Genomic DNA, 22,196 nt, shown 5'->3' with positions numbered 1-22,196 from the left:
ATAAAACTGAGGAAACTGACTGACGGTACTTAGAGACCCAAAAATAAAAATAAAGCAAGTTATGTGAAAGGAATATATGATGTATTTTAAGAAAATTTCTAAGTTTGGAAAATTATGTGAAAATAGCATTAATGGGCTTTAAAAACTTTATTTCGAAGGTAAAACTACAGTGACAGACGCTCCATTATGATGGTCGGTATGCAGAGCAAAAGATTAGCGCCCCCTGCTGATACAAAAGTGTCTTTTCTACAACAGTAACGTTGTAATGGAACTGTGTTTAATTTTTTTAAATACAAATTTTGTTGTTTTGAGACTTAATTTTTACGGATCTAGTTTTTAATAATTAGGGGGTGTCAGGTGATCATCTTTTTTGGGGGGATTTTATAAGTTCAAGTCCAGATATTTGATCATTTCGGAATGTAATAGATTGGCAAAATGCTTCTGCAACTTTCTGACCAATTAAGACTTCGAAATGAATTGAAATAGGTGAATTGTGTGAATTCATTAATAGGAATGTGCATCATGTCACTAGCATGCATGTGCATGTGCATGTGCGTCTTCAGTGAATACACAAGAACAAAACAGGACCCATCTGTAAAACATTTGCTCTGCAGCAACTTTAAGTAAGGGGTCATATTCCAAATAATTCTACAAACTTTTATTTATTGTTAAATACACGTCGTACTTTGCATTGTCCTCCATTGTCATCCTACTTCACTACCAACTGTCTAACCTGACTCCTGTGTCGGTACATTTTAAAGCTCTGTTGTAGTTGTTGCTTACTGAACCTAACCTGTCTTCGGGCTCTAACACCTCCCAGGTATTAGACAGTGTTCAGAGTTCAGACTCTATGTGAGGAGTTTCCAAGTTCAGACATTCAGCTGTCAGGGCATGTAGCAATTCATGATAAACTGTTCCTGCTATCATCCCCCTCCTGTCATTCTCACACAATGAGCCTGCTCTGTGCTCCCCTCCAGACAGCAGCTGGTCTGAGTTTACTAGCTTTACTTATCAGAGGAGGAAACATCACAGCAGACAGAGGATCAGTTGTTCCACACAAGCTGCGGTTAACCTGAGGAGAAGAATCACACAGCTGATATGTGTTGCTGCCTGGTTTAACCTCACTCCTTGTTTGACCAGATTAATGTGTGAGTCATTTATGGAATTATTATTCTTACTTGGGAAAGTTTGCAGTAGCCGACACGCCCACCTGTCATTACAAAGTTTCCGTCTAAGGGCTGACTGGCCGGGGAATCAGACCATCCTGTGAGCTCGTGTTTTATTTGCTACTGCAGACACGTCTGGTCCCTCTCCTGATTTCCATCCAGCCTGATTCAGGTCAGGCCAATCACAACCATTTAACTAATTAGGGGCGAGTCTTCACCTGTGAGGGATTTTTATAAACAACCATGTTGGCTGTCGCTGATTTGGATAGTTCTGAATCTGTTATCACGTCAGTGTGAAGCAAACTGGAAGCTAGTTTAAGTGACATACAAATGTTAAGTGTTGCTACTAAATCATGTCACAGCACACACCTGGTCATTAAGCTGAACTAAAAGCCATGGAAACTGGTTGTGGAAGTTCAGTCTTAGACGTAGTCTACTGCTGCCTCAGGTTCGGTTACTCTGATTGGTCGTAGCGTTGATGACACTTTGGTCTGTGTCCAATGATAACGCCCCTTGAAAATAGTGAATGACCTGAGCGGTTCCTTTGTTTTCTTTTTAGAGCAAACTGTAACAACACATTGTGAAAAAAGAGCACTGAGGGTTTTTTTCTTCTGTGTTTAACTTCTTCTTGTCTTGCATGATCACATGGAGATCCACATGTGCTTTACCAGCGCCGGAGAAACTCCTGGATGAATCTCAGGATGCAGCAGCGATGTCTTTGCAGAAATGTGTTTGTAGTAAACTTGTTTTCGTGGAACATTTGCATGTTGGAGGCGATTCCAGGCGTGAATATGATTAAGTCCCCCAATAATATCATTTAAAACATCATAGAAGGGTACAACACGAGGACAGGAGAGTTAAGGGAAAGACAGGGTCTCTGTGTGTGTGTGTGTGTGTGTGTGTGTGTGTGCTGCCATTCAACTTCAACATTAGTTTCGTAAATTAAACCAGATCTTCAGGTTCACTTTTGGAGCCTGTGAAGGAAATGTTTGTGTTAACCTGTTTGATCATGTTTTTAAATATCTTTAATATCATGGAGTTAATAATCATGACATAATCAGCTAAGGTTTATTTTAAGGATATGTATTGTCTGCTCCTCTCCAGGGTCTGCATGATGTACTGTTGCTCCTTCTTAGAGAGAGATAGTTGGTGGCCTTGTCTGGGCTGAGAGCTCCAGGGCCAAGGGTCAACTCTAGATAGTCAGGCGCTTCAGCTAAAGTCACAAACAATAACACCTTACTGTGTCTGTGAGAGGAGTTCTTTCTGTAATGTATAACACACTCTGTGAACCTTGAGTCTGTGTCAGTCAGCTCGACAGCTGCGTTCTGTGTAGTCCTGGTCTGACCCAGCTCCAGGTGTTAACTGCTTTTACTCACCTTTTAATATTCTTCAATTAAATGACATCAAAAGATCTTTATTGGTCTCGTCATCAGAAAGTGCCACCACATTAACCTGTTTGATCATATGTTTTGACTTCTTTAATATTATATCCTCAATAATAATATATATATAATAATAATGATGTACTGTTGCTCCCTCTGTCTGAGAGAGATAGTTGGTGTCCTTGTCTGGGCTGAGAGCTCCAGGATGCACTGTTCAATATCCTGCACACCTGTACAGTTTTTAATCACACCTGTTGTACATATTTTGTACTATTTGTTTTATGCATATTGCTTTTAATTTTTTTAATCTTATTCTATTTAAGTCTTTTACTTAACTTTATTCCAGTTCTGTGTTCACTGTTCTGCACCCAAATCACCAAAACACATTCCTTGTATGTGTGAACCGACATGGCATAAACCTGATTCTGATTCTGATAAACACCGATTCTGGATGAGGGGTAAACTGGAGATAGTCGGGCGCCTCAGCTAAAGTCATAACAATAACACCTTGCTTTGTCTCAGTGAGAGGGACTTCTTTCTGTCAAACATACACTGTGAACCTTGACCCCGTGTCAGTCAGCTCGACAGCTGCGTTCTGACCCAGCTCGAGCTGTGAACTGCTTCATCTTCTATTCTCCAGTTAAAGACACCAAAGACATGTTTGTTTCTCAAAGAAGTTGTTTCTTTATCGTCTCGCCACCACAGAGCCCACTGAGCAACAGCACTACTTACATTATAAAGATTACCCTGTTTATTAAAGTTGCGTTGCCATGGCAGCACAAAACGCCACATTTATCACAATATGACTGAAAGTGCTTCCTGTAAACAGAATAAGAGAAACTCCACAATCACAGAAATCCTGACGTGTACTTACGTAGCACGTTATTATTTAATATCTTTCAGTTTCTCTATTTCTATCTGTCATCTGCTTTTGGAGACAGCAGCAGCTTTTCATATAAGATGCATTTCTTGTACATCTGCAGTAAAACGGGTTAAATCAAGTACCGCGGTTAAGCAAACTCGTAAAAGAGTCGTTTAAAGAGGACAAAGAAATCCCGCTGCAGGCTGTAAGATCCCCTGCCGTCATTCTTTCTACACCCGTCCTCCTCCTTCATTAAGCCTCCTCCTGCGTCTGCTCCGCTTCACTGTGTCTGTGCCAGCCTGCGTCTGAGGAGGAAGATGATGTTCTGCAGCAGCATCTTGGCTTTGCACCTTTTCCTCTGTGTTCATTCTCTGCCTGTACACGACCGGAGGACCGTCAGCAAGTACAAGCAGCTGCAGGTGAGTCCAACACACGCGAAGAAGGAGCACAGGAAACTTAACAAGGAGAGAAAAGAAAAGCAGGAGATCAGGAGAGGGTAAAACACGCGAGAGAGAGACCAGAGCTGGAGACGAACGATGCACGATGTAAAACTGTTCTTAAAGCAGAAACTCAGAAAAACTTTGTTTCCACTTTTTGATCAGTTGCATTTAGTTCCTTGTCACCTTTCAGCTCCAACTACACATGCAAACATGCATTTATTCTTCTACATATGCTTTATTTATTTGGCTGATTTATGACATGAAATATTTAAAGTTTATCACTAACAGCTCGTGACACTGATACACAGATCAGATCTGAAGCTGCAAAAGCGAAAGCTGAAATCATGTTTGACCCTGAAAAACTCACGTGGCTGTAAAACGTTCCTCTGAATTTGAGACACAGACTTTTTAGAATAAAAGTTTCATTTTCTTGCATTAAAATATCGTATTTATTATGCAGAGTCTGTACTGTACGGCAGAACAGGACAACTCTTCTTTCAAGCTCTCTGCAGCTTTTTGGACGCAGTCTTGCTTTCCGGTGTAGCTGTCAACAGCGTGAGTTAGACAGTGAGATTAAGCAAGCAGAGGCAAGTCGTCTGGCAGCCGCTGGTGATGAAAAACTGTGTTTGCTGACTCAGGGGAAAAGGAGAAAACAGCAGAGAGCTGCGTACAAAGATCAGACTGAGCTGCTCCTTCCAGGCTTTTGTTTCTGCATCGAGAGTCTGCAGACGCAGCTCTGCCAAACATGACAAACTACAGAACTATTTCACTTTGGTATTTATGATATTATCCTCGACGTTTAAGTGCTTAAAAAGTCACCAAATAAGACTTTGTTGTTGACAGATTAATCTTCCAAACATGCAGTCAAGTCCCGACAGCTTGTTGTGTACGAGCATCAGGACACAGTGAATGTTCTGCACAATAACTTCGCTCTCTGCTGAACGTTAGACTCTGCAGAATCATTCTGTGTTTCATTAAACCGCTCAACCTGACCAAGTCGTCCTCTACACGTGTCCTTATGTCTGCCAACACAACAGTTCATGCCTGAACTTCAGGAATGGTCCTTTAGTAAAAAACCTGAACCTGTGAGTTGCTCGCCTATTTTGGCTCTTTGCAGCACATTTTATTGTTTGCAGCGAGTTTCGTTGTTTGTCTGAGCTGCAGCTTGTTTCTCTGAATGAAACTTGATGCCGAGATGCATCAGAGTTTGTTTTATGGTCCAACACGACCGTCCTGCGACCATCGAGGCATTCAGGGGTTTAAAATGAGAGCGCAGTGCTCGTTTGCTGCTGCGGGGACATTTTTTTTAGCCCAAACAATTCAGAACAAATCGATGAATCTTGAAAATAATCTGTAGATGATGAAAATATTTAGTCGTAGCTTTTCTGTAGTCCAAACCTCCATGTGTGGAACTCCTGTGCGAACTGTGGAACTGTAAAAGCAAGACCTGCTTACAGCTAATGATGAAGTATCAACAGTCTGTTTCACAGTGTCAGTATATTTATCAGTATAACAAAGAGGCTACGTTTACTTCGGATACTATTAGAACATTTTGCTGATCACTGTGCCTTCACTCGGACGGCTAGAGTTAGTGTAATCAAACAAAACAGTGTGACGGGATGGACCTGCAGCGTTTGCAGCTCAATCTGCAGCTGCTGCTTCTTTGTTCAGCTCATTGTTGAAATGTTTGAATCTTCCTGACTGCTCTCACTGCAGCAGCCGGCTGTGCACGACCTGCACACACAGACAGAGTTCAGTTTATTCATGTTTTCACATCACTGTACGTGTTGTGTTGGAAGAAGATCAGTCTCTTATCTCAGTTCGTGCTTATCCTCTCTATCCTGCAAACATCCCCTCCACTCGGCACGATCAGCAGGTTTGTGTACAAAACACAGAAGACTTGAGGCGATCTCGGAGCTTTTGAAGCTAAATATTTACTCCTCACAGAATTCCTCCATCAGGTGCATCATTTATCTGAGACTGTATCTGCTGGGGGACGTCTGTGTGAGTAAATCTGATCGTGTTTGTAGTGCGGTTTCTTCTGGGGAGTCCCATTTGATTCTGCTCAACAGTGGAGAAGATAGTCATCCCAGGAAAGTCAGATCAGCATCCTCACAAACCCTGCAAACACACACACACACACACGCACACACGCACACACACACACACACACACACACACACTCACCCTGTGTTAAACTGCAGACGACCTGATGTCATGACTGAACGGGGACTTTCCAGACATCTGCCCACCGTGATGCAGCTCCGTGTGTGTCTGCTTGTGGTGCATTTTTTCATGTCATGTGCGTGTTCATTCCTGCATGCACACATTGTATTTAAATGTTTGAGTGACATTAACAAAGACCCCCCCCATGTATCATATGCCACCTCTTAGATAAAACAACAATGCTCCCCTCTGTTGACGCCTCAGAGCTTCATGTGGGTGAAACCTCGGGCACGTCAGTTTGGGAGAGACGCAGAGACCGCAGCGTCATGTGGGGACATGTTCGCTCCGTCTGCAGGATCACCCCATCACACTCAGAGCTTTGTTTCAACACCATGACACTCTGTGTTTATGCTGTTTAGACAAAAACTTGCTCCTTTCCACACACTTGGTTCTGTCACTCATCTTCAATTGAGCAGCTCAGCCAAACCTGTGGCTGCAGAATGTGGTGGAAACCTTTTCAGCCAGAACGACCACATGGTCCATTACCATGTCAGCTGTGCAACAGGTCCAACCTGCTCCAGTTTGTTTTCCATTGCAGAAGTCTCAGAACCAATCAGCTTTTGTCTGACGGACAATATTTTGGAGCAACTGTTATCGGCTATCTGAGCCAAGGTCTCCTCTTCATCAGCTGGTTATTGTTTAGACTCCAGCTGGAGACTTTGGAGACGAGAATACAGTTGATTGAGAGATTTCTTCTGCCGTGTGATTGACGTCTGTTTCTTGAGTCAGAAGGTAGCCCATGGCTTCTCATAACTCCTCTGTTGCTCTGGTTTTTCTGCATGCATCCAAAGACAGCTCCAATATAATTGGACAATACTTCTCGGATTAAAAACAGAAACCAGAATGCTTCCACCAAAAATCTTGACGCCTAAAGATTCTGCATGTTCTGTGGATCAGGAAAACAATTTCCAATGACCCCCTCGTAGTCGTAACACCGATCACACATACGTTTGCCAGACAGACGCTCTATAGATGTCATTGGAACTATTTGTATTGTTCATTTTTCCTCTGTCCCAAGCATCACGTCACACACGTACAAGTACGAGCTCTTGAGCTCACATGCAAAAGTATGTTTGGCTTCTTAGCTTTAGCAATGTACTGAGCCACCTTCTGTGCTTTCTCTGAAGCTGTGGCCGGGTTCACTGTCTGTGTCTTCGTTCGGGTCTGTTCTTCGTTCTTTCGATGGAAACACACGTTTGTTTTGTCCTGATATTCAGGGTGCTTTGTAATCAGATGTCGCTTTAGCTTGGCTGGCTTCATAGCTTCGTTCACGAGCACCTGAAGACACATGACGCATTTTGGTCTCCTGTCACCGTTCTCAATAAAACCAAACTCTGTATACCTGTCGTCATCTTTTCTCACTGTAGCCAGCTTGGGCTTAGCATCATCATGTGGACTGAGTCAAATGTTTCTCTATAAGCCGAGCTACGAAGCTGCAAGAACGGTTTGTTGTGACCTGAGTGACTCATGACAGACTGACGCGATGTGTCACAATCATGTCAGTTTCTATCGGTCCAGAGCGGACGTGGGCGGGAGTAACAGACGCAATATGCTTGTTTCATTGGCGCAAATAGTCCTCACCTGTAGACGAGCAGTTTTTAATGATGCAGCACAATTTTATAATTTATTATAAATTTATTGTAATTATTCCATGGACCCCCAGGCTATGGTTCACAGACCACCAGGGGTCCCAGGACCCCACTTTGAGAACCACTGCGGTAGATTCCTGTTTATAGAGATGAAGATGGCACTGAAGAACTTTCTCAGTCATCTCTTGAACAAGACTGCAAAGAAAAAAACTCACCTGACATTGAGAATATTTACCTCTTTCCTCGTCACACATGAGAGAGAATGGAAGCACTGGTTGAGCGCAGTTGGTACAGCAGGCGTCCCACACGGAGGCAGAGTCCTCGCTGCGCCGGCTGTCGGCTCAGCTCCGACCCCTGCCCTTTTGTGCACGTCGTCTTCCCTCTCTCCTCTCCACACTTCCTGAATATCTTTACTGTCCATCAATGAATGCAAAAAGCCAAAGTACAGTTTGACAAAGAAAGCACTTTAATGTTTCGTTTTCACTATTTACATTTTATGGGCCAAATGATTCATTATATATTCATATTAAAATAACAATACCGACTTTTGCATTAAATACAAAGGAGTTAGCCTGACATCATCAGACCAATTTGCAAATGCAAATAATTAATTTCCAATAGTTGTTATCGACGTACCAAAAGGTCTGCTACAACCAATAAGAGCAGAGAAATGGCAACGTAGCAGTCGGCTGCTAGGCTAGGTAGCTAGCTCCAACATCCAATTCATCTGGCTCCTAGTTCAACCTAACACACAGACGGCAGGACATGTCTGAGCAGTGAACACTTACCATTTGTACTCACTGCACACTTTGTTGACAAACTGATGCTTTAGTAAAGTTCCACATCAGCGGCAGCCATCTTTGTTGTTTTCAGAAAGGTCTTAAACCTGCCCAATATCAGATAAACGGTTGTGATTGGCCCGACTCGTTTGGTCCCATTAAGAGTCAAATAGAGAATTTAACTGGCTCTGCTTCAGGGCTAAATAAAATCACAGTCTCATCCACACATGGTGACTTCTGCCTCCGAATAACAAAGATGGCCAAAATGCTAAATTCATGCAAACAACCCACAGTGGTATTTCCCCTCAGTGTGGAGGTATAAAGAGTTCAGGCAGAGTTCAGGCAGACATGTGTGCAGTAATGGTTCAGTAGTGTGGTGACAGGTGCACGGTTAGGTAAATAGTAGCAATGCATAAACATGGAGGGAGTAACAGGAGACAACACAGTATACATCACACCCTGTCACACAGTAAATCACTCCCATTGGTCTGTTTAGTTCACTACATACTGTGACACATAAAGATCCTTGGCTCAAGGCGCACTCCTCAAACACACAGGTTATCACTCCCTAACTGGAGGCACTGCAATTTATCTGTCACATAAAAAGCATCACAATCCACCGCTGACAGTTTAAGGTGAATAATATTTGAGTATCCTGCTCAGGATCAGGGTCCGATCTCCGTACCTGCTCTCAGAACTGGGTCAGGTGTTCTCCGTCGCAACACAAGGAGCGACGGTGGCCCTGCCCCCAGCACAGCTAACCCCCTCACGTGGCTTTCTTTATCAGCTAAGGACCTGCCTTTGGAACCACAGAGTGTCTTACACCCACAACAAGGTGCTCCTGTTGTTAGCATATATTCTGACTTCAAGCCCAGAGTCTCTCCTGTTCAGTCGTCAGTGTTGTCCCAAGCAGGGCAGAGCCACTTCCTCCAAAGACGAAGCGCGGGGGCGTGGCTACCCATGATTGACAGCTCGGTAACACAGGGACCTGCCAATCAGGATTGGGGCACCTTGTCGTCCGAATACGGTCACTTCTGGCTGCAAAAAAATAAGATGGCGTCGACAGAAATGCCAAACTTGATGGCTGCGTCCACTTCGTACAGCTGTGTCTCACTTCGGGGTCTCGGTCAGTCATAGCCGGTGTGACGCTGAGGCCGAACTGACAGGAGACGCTGTGGTCCTTCCTGTTTGTGTCACCAGCTGTTCCAACCTTTAACCTTGCGTCACCAAAGGCGGCTCCTGTCACCTAGCAACAGGTAGCTAGCGGGCTAACTAGCTATCATAACTAATGTGTAATTTTACTTATTATTTTGAATATATTTCGAAGTTTCAAGGTGTATTCCTCTGCTGTTTAAGAGTCCGCCATCTTGTTTGAATTGGCGCGCAATGAATCTCTGTACACGTTGGGCTGCGAAGGATTCACCCGATGGATCCTTCGTGGTCGGGGAAAAGGTGGACGCATTTGTCGGCTGCATCTGAAGGAGCCTTCGAAATGGGACAGCCTTTGACGCGACGCCGTGACGCAATCAGCCTTAAATACATCCTCTGAAGGCCGCAGCCGCTGAATTGGGACACAGTTTATAACGATGCTATAGTCTGTGCTTTGGGCAATGCATCCTGGGAGAGGATCCAGCCATATCAGCGCGGTATGGGTGTAGAACATTTAAAATGGTATTTGTGAGGATTAAATTGTCTGTTGTTGGGATTGATCACTTCAAAGATGAAAACATCTCCTCGCTTGTACTGATAGCGTAGCAAACGTCTGGATTTGACCCAGATGGCACGCCCAGAGACTCTTGTGTTGAGGATGACTCAGTGCTCTGTGGCTTCTAATACTCCAGCACTTCAACAGATATCAAAGCCTAATCCTTTTATATCAGAGCCCCTTTGAAATATCAAAGTCCTCTCATTGATCGTCTTATGTGTTTTACAATCTTGGGGACAATTAATCGATAAATGAGACTTTAATTACCCTCCATAGTGGGCGGGGGGGACTGACTCACATCTGAGGTTAAAGCTTAAACTGACCTTTTGTCTGAGCGTAATCCTGTTTGTTTCACCTTTCCATCAGAGCACAAAGAGTGCAGGTGTTTGCTCTTATTGACAGATTAGTGGTTGTTGGCAGTTTTCTAATGCAGCTTCATATATCATGTTCCCTCTGACAAGCTCTTTATTACAGGAGCTCAGAGCAGAGAGACTATAGGTGGTCTGATGTCTGATAAAAACAGCACAGCGTGTTTTCCAGAATAACCTGAGGTAATAATTTCCATGTTTGTTTGAGAAGATAAAGACCTGCACGTTTCCCAACAGCTGATGAATCTCATTACAGAAGATGCTTTGCAGATGTTTGGATGCTTCTCGATGACCTCGGGAAGAAACATAAATAATAAGCATTTATCTTAATGATGTGAGAAGTGACGCACGAGAAGGATGCACCAGCACACGGACAGTTGTCACCCACCCTCTTGTCTGATCTCACAGGCGCGTAGGTCCCGTCCTCCTGGATGTTAAATGGCCCACTCAGCGTCTCTGAACCTGAACTGTACCTCACAATTATAGGCTAATGAGTCGCTGACCTTGCTGGCTTCAGACAGTCAAATCAGCATAACAGAAACCAAACAGTCTGAGCGAGTAACTGAGTTCACTGTGGAGGTCTGGAAGGAGTCTGACGACCACCCAGACTGTCAGGAGGAGCTCTCGTTAGATGGATTTATGACTTTCTCTCCATCGATGCTGATGTGCTGAAGTCTGCTCATGTTGTCTGCTGATAGGATTCTTTATTAAGCACAGTTTGTTTTTTCTTATCAAACATGCACATGCTCACATGGTCGCTAATGAAAAAAATGTGCAGACTGTAACGTCTCTTATTTCTTTCTTTATGACCAGGATCTGCTGAGTCATGTTGAGCACAAAAAGCTTTTATGAACAATGTAGAATACACCGATCAGCCGTAACATCATGAACACCTGCCTCATATTGTGGAGCTCCCCTTTTGCTGCCAAAACAGCCCTAACCCGTCGAGGTATGGACTCCACCAGACCTCTGAAGGTATCTGGCACCAAGACGTGAGCAGCAGATCCTTTAAGTCCTGTAAGCTGCGAGGTGGGGCCTCCATGGATCGGACTTGTTTGTCCAGCACATCCCACAGACGCTCCATTGGATTGAGATCTGGGGAATTTGGAGGCCGAGTCAACACCTTGACCTCATCGTGTTCCTCAAACCATTCCTGAACCAAGTCTGCAGTGAGACAGGGCGCATCATCCTGCTGACAGAGGCCACTGCCATTAGGGAATACTGTCTCCATGAAGGGGTGGACTTGTAGTTTAGGTAGGTGGTACGTGTCAAAGTAACATCCACATGAACGGTAGGACCCAAGGTTTCCCAGCAGAATGTTGCACAAAGCATCACACTGCCTCCGCCGGCTCGCCTTCTTCCCATAGTGCATCCTGGTGCCATGTCTTCCCCAGGTAAGTTACGCACACGCACCCGGCCAGGAGCTTTCAGTGGTGGACAGGGGTCAGCATGGGCACCCTGACCGGTCTGCAGCTACGCAGCCTCATACACAACAAACTGTGATGCTCCGTGTGTTCTGACACCTTTCTATCAGAACCAGCATTAACTCTTTCAGGTGTTTGAGCTTCAGTAGTTGGATCAGTTGGATCAGACCACACGGGTCAAGGTTGACTTTGCAATGCTCAGCTGGAAAATTGAACTTTCTTAACAACTTTTAACAGCTGATAAAGACTGTGACTCTGTGTGACGACCTTAATGACAGTGCCTTTGTTTGCAGGGATGGGACGACAGCAGCAGCCACGTTGTTCTGAAGAAGAAAGGACGACTTGAACAGGACACGCTGAATAAAGATTACCATTTCAAGTCTGTTCTGACATCCAAAAACGACACAGAGTTCTGGAAGCGTCCTCGCTGTGGAGTCCCAGATTATCCCACCTTAACGCAGGTTGGCCTGTCTTATTATAACCTGAAGAAGAAGAAGGGAGGCCTGAGCCGGCAGCAGCGCAGGAAGAGGTTTGCTCTGTTTGGAGGGCGCTGGGACAAGACTGACCTCACTTACAAGTAAGAAACACAAACATTCAGTCGGGTTGTTTCCCACCACTTCTGTTTCTAATTGATATAAAAGCTTTTGGTGTAAATGTTTGTAGTTTCAATTTGTCCCAGCGGCAGAGAAGACGGCACTGCCAGCCTTTTCAAGTTGTGGTGTCGTCCTGTAATTATAACTGACATTGCTGGATAATTAGTATTTTTGAGGCCTTGGTATTTGTTCCATGTGTTTACCAGTGTGGTCAGTGTGGCCAAAGAAGAGTCATCATCACAATATCATCCTGCTGTTTGTGTGGGTGAAAATGTGCTTGTGTTGACACTGTACAAACATTATGGAGAGTCTTGAGCTGTTCACAAAAACACTGTGACGGGACGGGAACAGACGGTGCTCTGTCGGATGAGCCAGAGAGTCACAGAGTGTGTCCAGTGTCCGAGAGAGAGCTTCTCATGAAGGGAAGGTAAACGTCACAGACACCTGGAAAGTTCACTTGAAGTTAAACTTTGTGAAAGAGCTAAATAAAAAACTGAGGGCACATCTGCTCCAAATGTCCCGAATGTGTTCGGCTCAGCTTAGTCAGCTCATAAAGACTCACAAGCTCTAAATCACTCTGTGAGAGGGGATGACGACCATGAAGACTAAAAGCTGCTCCGACAGTGAAGCTAACTGAAAGTGCTCGCTGAAGGCGACAAACGCTCATTTCGGTGGGACCGGCTTGTTAGAGAAAACTTGGTGAACACAGTGGAGCATTAAGAAGCTTAAGAGACAGGTGTTTCCCACAGGTGGTGGTAGCGACCAAAACAGAGCTAAAACAGAGTCATTCATGGAAGTAAATTTGCTCGATGGCCAGAATCCACCTGTGGATGGCAGCTGCATGTCTTCTGGGCGTCTGAGGCAGTTTGCCATGAGGTTATATATCAGGGTTGTTTACAGCTTGTGGGACCGCCATTTAGTTACCAGAAGATCAAATACTGCAAGATCAAACATGATTTTCTTTGACAACCTCCGTCTCCTAGAATAATGTTTGGAAAATACTATACTGTTTGCATAGTTACAAAGTGTTGACATGTTAATCGCTCCGGATTGTGTTCACTAAAGCAAAGGCTCAGCAGGCTCTCTCATTTTAAATCACATTGTCTGCATTTCTCCATCAAACATCGAAGCTACTCAAAAACACCACATAGACATGAAGCCGGTCCGACTCTGCGTGTGTACATTATCACCCCACTCAACAATACATGCACATTATGCTTGTTTTAAATCTTACCTGACACTGAATGTGTTTTGTGATCATCAGCATATCCAGGATATCCATGAAAGTCTTATTAGAAGAGCTAGCCAAGCAACCTCTTATTACACTGCAGTTGCATTTAAACACTGCGGGCTGTGTGATGTAAACAAAGGTAGAGAAGACATTTAGAACGTCCTGGAACTTTTCTATTAGTCTCATATTCATGGATTTTATAAATGACTACACTGCTCTACTCACAAACAAGAAGATCCACCCACAGCAGCGAGCTACCCCCAAGTGTGCTAGCCTGAAGCTAGGATACCTTGACCCTTGGACAGGATAGCCATCAGAAGGCCAATGCTATTGTTATTGGACAACCCACTTTCCCGCCTCAACCACTGTAGCTCTATCCATTAAAGCATACACACAGTGCAGGTGCAGCAAGATAATGAAGCCACATGACATGTACTTTGTATGTTCTCCAAAGTAAATATTTGAGTGAGATGAGTTTCATTCACTCCGCTGTCAGTGGAGACAGAAGCTCAAACAAAGCGGAGAACTCTCTCAGACCGATTTCTGGCATAAATTCAAAGTGACAGGAAACAAAGACCAAACAAAAAGTCTGGGCTAAGCTAAGCTAAGCTAAGCTAAGCTAAGTTACTCCTCAGAGAAATTAAAAGACACAATGAAACCACATTTGATGTTTCAGCGTCTTTGACAACTGAATCTCTAGAGGCTTTAAGTTTGTGTCTCAAGGCTTACTGTGTATAGTGGTCAATACACTGAATGGGACTGACATTGGTCTCAAAACCTGTTAAACATTTGGATACATAGAAGAGCACTACAAACCTTTTCAGGGAACTTAACACGCTCATACAACTGAGGGAAATACACTGATACATGAGAGAAAGCTCTCGTGTTATATTGGAAGGCTAGAATTGAACAACCATTCTGTTTCCATCGTATCAATACTTTACGGCATGCCCCTGTTTTTTCAACTCTATACAAATTATTGAGGATAAATCCCACGCAGTCTGCAGAATATTTCCATTTATATTTAGTATATGAAGAAAACTTTACTTTCAAATATGCTACAGAGAATGTGTTTCCTTTGCATGGTCAACCATATTTTTCTGCGGTCAAACCCACCATTAAGAATTGGGATGTTGGGCTGATAATGCAAAGGAAGAATTATGAGTGCAACATGGAGGAACCAGTATTTACAATATCTACATGTTGGAAACTTGCTCAGCTCAGCAGCTGTAGAAAAGGTTTACTGACTTCTAAAAAGCAGAACTCAACAAGGTGAGAACGACTGCACGAGGCAGTGATTGCACTCGCTGTGTTTCATGTAATTTTGTGCTATCAGACGCTGGTTGGATAAGATGCGCTCATTCTCATTGTTCATCTGTGTGGACGAGCTCAGACATGACACACAGGATGCCAAATGAAGCACTGTACCTCCGGCGGGCATCGCTGACTATGTTAAGGGATTCCCCTGGTACATAAGAGGTGGTGAGTGGTGTGTGCTGCTGTGTAAGGAAAAATGCATGTATCAGATATTTGGTGTGCACAGTTTAAATAACCCCGGGGTAGTTAAAATGACTCTCTTGGATACATGTATAGTACTATTCTGTTATTGGTGCTGACACGCTAAACTAAGCTGGTGTGTTTCCTTTAGGATTCTGCGTTTCCCCTGGCAGATGAGTGAGGACAGGGTGCGGCGAGTCCTCCTTGAAGCCTTTAGCGTGTGGAGCGAAGTGACTCCTCTTACATTCAGAGAGGTCACCAATGAGAAAGCTGACATCATCATCGACTTCAACAGGTAAGAAAAACACATGCCATGTCTATCAGTTACGTAATGAAACTCTCGTACGTAACCCTAACCCGAACCTTGAAAGCCAATGGAAACCCAAACTGACGATGACCTCCTTACTTTGTAATTAAGGGTACGTTACTTAGGGTACTAAAGGTACATAAGGGTACATTACACATTTACTATAAAACTTACACAATAAATTCTGCAAACCAATCATGACAATAGTTACGAGGTCGCTGTTTCGCTGATTACACCCAGCCTTACCAAAGTCCCGGATGTTGTAGCAGGTTTAATGTGTCAGCGGGGTAGTCCCAAAACTAGCTGGAGAGATTATATATCCCACCTGGCCTGGGAACACCTCTGGATCCCCCAGGAGGAGATGGAAAGTCTGGCTGGCATAACTTGCTTAGCCACTGCAACCCGACCCTAGATAAGCGGAAGAAAATGGATGGATGGATAATATAGCACCTAACGCTACAGAGCTATCATTTAGCATTGCATTCATATCTTTGTGAACAAATCTGAGTATCTCAGCTAACATTGCGTGTGTATGCTAACTGTTAGCTAAGATACGATTAGCAAAGCATTTTGTAAGTCACCATTCAGTGACCAGTTGAAATGAATCATTTTCAGATAGCAGGGCTTCTGTTTTCTCCTCTGATTGGGACTCAGACTACGACAACATTGCTGTGTGCAGAGCCCAGCAGCCCAGCAGATGTCAATCAAAATGTGTTTATCCACGCCCCCACAGTCTTGAAAAATAGTGTCATTGTAACCTAAACCACAATCTTCCCAACCAGGTCGTCTGGGTGCCTAAACACATCCAACGTTTACCAGGTGTTTGTCCAGTACAGACTTGTGTAGGTAAAGGAAACATGGCCTGCCGTAGGTAGAGGTGCTAATTTAGGAAACGGTGGCAACAGACAATATACAGTAGTCGTTTTGGTTGGATGAGCAGTCTGTTTTCCAGTTGGTCTCTGTAATCTCTGTTTAGACATAAATCTCTTGGATCCTTTTGTTAGAGCGACCCAGAAAAGAATAAATAAGGTGTTTCCAAGCCAAGCCCAGGAGCAGATTACAACCTGAAGGAATACAACACAGGACTTGTTTGGCAGCGTTTTTTATAGTGAGCCTCCAGCAACATTTTTATCAGCTCAGATTAGTCATTTTGGCATTTGGTTTACGATACTTCCATGTCCTAACAGCTCTCTTGTTTCGATGTGTTGCGTTACATTCGAGTTTTATAACTACAACTGCCAAGCCCTTGTTATGATTGAAACTTGACCTCTACCAGTTCATTTCAAAACTTGCACAGGCTTCTATGATGGGCATCAAATAACACAAACACGCAAAGCCAACTTCAAGGCTACGTCGATTTTGGCAACTGTTCCTCTTTCTTTTTCCCCTGTACCTAGATTCCCAGCATGCTAAGCAAATAAAGATTGCTTCAAATACATGATATGACATATTCAAGATTACTTATGTACAATAAAAGAAGTGCTTGTGCAGGTACTGGCACGGGGACAGCTTACCTTTCGATGGTCCTGGGGGGATCCTCGCACACGCCTTTTTCCCAAGGACACATAGAGAAGGAGAAGTCCACTTTGACTACGATGAGCATTGGACATTTGGAAACGATGTGGGTAGGTACATTTGAGATACTTTGAGGTTAACCAAGCTTTGATGTTTAAAATTGCCAGCTTTGAAGGATTTTTCTTTTAACCTGCACCAGCTTAAGTGTCCTTTCATCGTTTGCCATCTTTGTTAGGCACTGATCTCCTGCAGGTGGCGGCTCATGAGTTCGGTCATGTCCTGGGCCTTCAGCACTCCCTGGAGCCTGACGCCGTGATGTGTCCTTTCTACAGTGACTCATATCCTCTGCAACTGAGTGATGATGACAAGAGGGGCATACAGTATTTGTACGGCCCCTCTCGGCATGCCCCACCTGATTTGACGGAGACCAATGAGATTGACATTGGAATGGTGAGAAAGTTGGAATTTATTTCAAAGTCTTGTATTTTGCAACTTCACGTTTTAGTCCATAGACAAAAATGACCGTACTCTGCATGTCGTTTCTCAGCCGGATGCCTGCAGAACAAGCTTCGATGCCGTGTCCATGATCAGAGGAGAGCTGTTCTTCTTTAAGTCCCGATACGTTTGGCGTATCCGTGATGGGCAGCTACAAGCTGGCTATCCAGCCTTGTCTTCACGCCACTGGAGAGGCATACCTGACCACATCGATGCCGCGTATGAAGACCAGACCGGGAACATCTGGTTCTTCGAAGGTTGGTCTTAATACAGAACCTATCTCCATGTAACTCCTTGCTCCTTCATAAAAGTCTAATTCCCACTTCCCAAGGCGCCCAAATCAATTGTGGAACTCTCCCCAAGATGCTCTTGGACTCTCCTTTCTTTCCTCAACCACACACCTGTTCCCACTTTTAATAAGCACAGCAGTGTCCTGACTTTCTGTCTCAACTTCATCAGTCTCATTCCACATATACTAGACTCTTTCCATTTTTTATTTGCCAGTCCATCCATGCCTGGTTGCTTTGCTGCTGTCTTTGTTTTTCTTGCTCTTTGATTTTGTGCCTGAATACTGGACATCCCTGCCTACCTGCCTGCCCATTTCTTGTTGCCACTTTACCTGCCCACCTAACTGCCTGCAAGCCAATTCACATTTACATTGCATAATTACTTTAAGTCTACCTGTAATCCTTTGCACTTTGGCTTTCCTGCATGCACCAGCAATGGTGACACTCCAGCTATGTGCTACTTATGGAAAAGGTCAACTCTGGACAACAAATCCAGATTTGATTCTCTGGACATTGTCTGGAGTTCATATGTGAAAATGGCTTTATTTAGATGGCCTCAAATGGAAATCAAGTCTTTAAACGTGTTAACTTATGTGTCCATGTGGCGTTTCTCATGTCAAAAGAAATATCAGGGTCGCAATAAGCTGTTCACTGTCATGGTACAAGTGAACCAGAGACTGCCTCAAAACAAGAACTTGGACAAACATGGTTTCATACATCACACCTAAGGAACCAAGAACTCTTAGGTCAACTGCAAATACTCTGAACAGGCATATCAGTTAAAGAGATACTGACAGTAGCCCATGACCTGTAAGGTTCAAGGAAAGGTCAAAATATTCTCCTTTCATTGTGTTTTTTGTCGAAAGGTGACAACTACTGGGTGTTTGATGCTGAGAGGAAGATCACAGGACCAGATTCAGTGCAGCAGCTGGGTCTTCCTGTAACAGATATCCAAGCAGCACTGAAGTGGGAAGAGGACCAAGTGGAGAAAGTCTACCTCTTCAAATCATCTTCTTACTGGCCCTTCAACCCTCAGAAGAACCGAGTGGCTTATGTCCATCCTCACAGCATGGACCATTGGGAAGGAGTGCCTAGCCGGATCGATGCAGCCTTCAGGGACCGATACGGTGAGGACTGGGTGCCATTTTCACTTACATGTTAATTATCTTTGTGACTGGGAAAAATCCATAGTCGACTCACTGCCTTTTCTCACACTCTGACAGGCTACGCCACTTTCCTGAGTGGGCAGCGCTACTGGAAGTTTGACCATGTAGCGTTGAAGGTGCTAGAAGGCTACCCCCGCAGCATCGGCGTGGACTTCTTCGGCTGCTCTGCCTAAATTTCTGAATAAGTTCGGACACATCTGCTGACTTTCAAAGGGCAGTGGTAATTTTTCAGGTTCATTCCCCTTACAGAACATTCTGGCTGTTTAGTGCCGATGCATTTCCTTAAGATGACTGAAAACCCTTTCAACAAACTCTTTCCAAAGTCATTGCCTTCTGCCACCAAATTACTTTCTAAAAACAATGGATTTGAAAATACAAGTAAAATGTTTCTAGAGTGTACTTGGATTAAGTTTGCAGTTACAGTCAGTCAGTATCTGTTATCTTTTGCAGGGCCAGGAATGATTTTGCCAATCTGAACTGAAAATGCACATTTGGAGACAGCTAGTTGAAATAGTAGATGGTTGTGAAATTCCAACAAGCCCTCCAATCCTTTCAAACACATAGGTCATTTGTTCCTGTTCCCTTATATGAACCGCAGGAGTGTTGTCTTAGCGCCACTACAGATGTCAGGCAAAATGACCTAGCTATATTTCCATACAAACGTAGTTAATGTTGGGAAATGGTCGGAGTTTGGTTAGGTTTAGGTAGCAAGACTACCTGGTTAACTTCAGATCAAAGGCTCGTTGTGCTAGATAGATCCATTCATTCCTGGGTTCCATTAAGAACATGACGTGACGTTGCATGCATTAGTGGGGTTACTCACTAACTAACAAGTTAACGTTAAATTGTGGTTCCAACCGGTTTTGGTCCATCCACCCCCGAACACCACCCCTACAGCTGTGTCCAAATTCAGGGACTGCGACCTTTGAAGGACCCATCTGAAAGCTGATTGCTTCACAGCAGAGAATTGAAGGCTGTCCAGTTTCGAAGGCTCCTTCAGATGCGGCCGACAAATGCATCCTTCTTATCCTCGGGCCACGAAGGATCCATCGTTTGCATCCTTTGTGGCCCAACGTATCCCGAGGTTCACTGGCGCCAATTCAAATGAGATGGCGGACTCTGAAGTGGCCGAGGAAGACACTTTAATGTAAAAGGTTTGGGGTTTCAACTCAATCGAATAGCTCGCGATACGAATGTTAAAAGAACAAAAATTGGCCTTGAAACAAATTATAATATTATTGGTTAAGTTTGGTAGCGTTATGTTATGTTAGTTAGTTTCTCCAAAAGGAGTGGCGCTTTGTAACGCGGCGTAAAGGCGGGAACAGCTGGTGATGCAAACAGGAAATCCTCCGTAGACCAGACCGTCAAGTTTCAGTTCATCCTCAGCGTCTACACAGGCTGCGAATGATGCTTCCTTTGTAGCCTGCGACCTTCAAAGGATGCAGCCACTGAATAGAGACACAGCTTTCCTCCACCCCCTCTCTGGTAAAACCTACTATGGCCACTACGGTGTACTATGGTGTACAGCTGTATTTGTGGTGCCAGCAGTCCACTATGTTCACAGACCGGTGTAGGGAAAGTTCCTTTTAAGCTTCTTGTAGCTGCCTCAACCACAGACCAACAGCTCTGCAGAGTTTGTAAGTAAAAACAAAAAGGTAGTTAATATAACTATAATGCAGTATTCATAGAATAACAGTTACCCTGGCACTGACTGTGGTAAAGAGTTGTGTTGCTTTTGCTTTTTGTGACGGGACACGAAAACCTGACTTGTCAATTTGGGCACGTTGCTGTCTCCTTATTGACTGCAGCACATTCATAATAAATATATCACTGTGCTATTTCTTTGCAAGGTGCTATTAAAGGTTCAGTAGGCAAGGTAAACCAGTACCTCATTTATTACACAAATTCTTTATTTTTCTCTACTCATTGGTGCATTTTTATAGAGCCATGCAATCGTCCTCATGACCTGTTGAAGAGCTTTGTTTCAGTCCTCTGGTTGTTATTGTGCCTTCAGTTTATGTCAGACAATTAAAACAATGTTATACTTGGCTGACAGAGCTTCACTATAGTTAGATTTAATGAATATTTTTATATATTTGTTTATTTGTAATCTTGGTGTTACTGTTTGTGATCAGTGCAGGACACTGATTAATGCATTTACGTGTAAAATATGTTGTGGTGTCTGCAAAAGGTCCAAGTCTGTAGCCCGGACACTTTCAGTCGTCAACATGTCCTGACAACAAGTTCTGTTTGATGTACTTTAAACATATAGTGATGTGTCTGCCTTTATATACACGTGTCTAAGTCAGAATATGTATTTTTATGTAAAGTTCTCTGTAAAGTTTTTTGTTTACATTGAAACCAAAAGATGAAAAAATAAAAATCTTTTTTTGTATCGCTTGCAGCGATCATTTCGAGCAGGGACATCGAACTATCCCGTGTTTTTAATGACCCACAACTTCACCTCCATAAATCCCTTGAAAGCACATTCAGGTATTTGCTGCACATGTATATATAGGGATTAATGTGGCGTCTACATTATGAGCACCAGGAACTGTCCCTGGGGGTCAGCAGGCCTCGACTTGTTTACATAGAATTGCAGCTCATGTATATAAACTCTTTGATATATGGCACCACGGCTGCACAGAGAAACAAGTTTGGTTCTGCAATTAATTGCTCCTATAGACCTGCCCGACGTCGAGCCATTAGGTACAGTTTATAACACGTGCAGTGATGTGACTGCATTGACTTTGTTAATTTAAGGTTTTAAATACTTCAGCTCTTCATGAGGGCTGAGGACACACTATCCCCTGAAAGAGGCCACGTGATGCAGCTGGAAAAAATAAAGTAAATGGACCTTGACTTCAAAGACTTTTCTCCTCACTGAGAAGAGAGTGCAAAAACGAATGGCCACAAGCTGTACAGTATGTCTGGAAAGCTCTACATGAAGCTCTGATGATTTCCAGGTTTTGTTGCTCCTATCTCTCGAGCATGAGTCATGTTTCAGTCATCCGGCTGTGGTTAGATCGGTATGCAGCAGATGGAGGCTTGGTTCCAATATGTCAGATTTCTTTGTTTCCTGTGTGTATTAGTTTGCAGTTGTCCAGTTATACACTGAACAAAAATATAAACGCAACACTTTTGTTTTTGCTCCCATTTTTCAT

General features: G+C 43.7%; 1 protein-coding gene across 1 annotated transcript; it reads left to right on the top strand.

Annotated features, from left to right (window-relative positions):
* The first annotated feature begins 3,727 nt into the window (after positions 1–3,727).
* On the top strand, positions 3,728–21,381 carry LOC138605168 (stromelysin-3-like). Its single transcript, XM_069677283.1, has 8 exons — positions 3,728–3,829; positions 12,235–12,518; positions 15,414–15,557; positions 17,061–17,194; positions 17,320–17,534; positions 17,632–17,836; positions 18,733–18,993; positions 19,090–21,381. The coding sequence occupies exons 1-8, from the start codon at positions 3,728–3,730 to the stop codon at positions 19,203–19,205; spliced, it is 1,461 nt and encodes a 486-aa protein (XP_069533384.1). The 3' UTR covers positions 19,206–21,381.
* The last annotated feature ends 815 nt before the right edge of the window (positions 21,382–22,196 follow it).

The sequence above is a fragment of the Semicossyphus pulcher genome, unplaced genomic scaffold (genome assembly GCF_022749685.1).
Source record: "Semicossyphus pulcher isolate SPU_LCO1_2020_fin unplaced genomic scaffold, fSemPul1.0.p SCAF_28, whole genome shotgun sequence".
Classification (NCBI taxonomy): Eukaryota; Metazoa; Chordata; class Actinopteri; order Labriformes; family Labridae; genus Semicossyphus; species Semicossyphus pulcher.
This window is presented reverse-complemented; position numbering and strand designations above follow the sequence as displayed.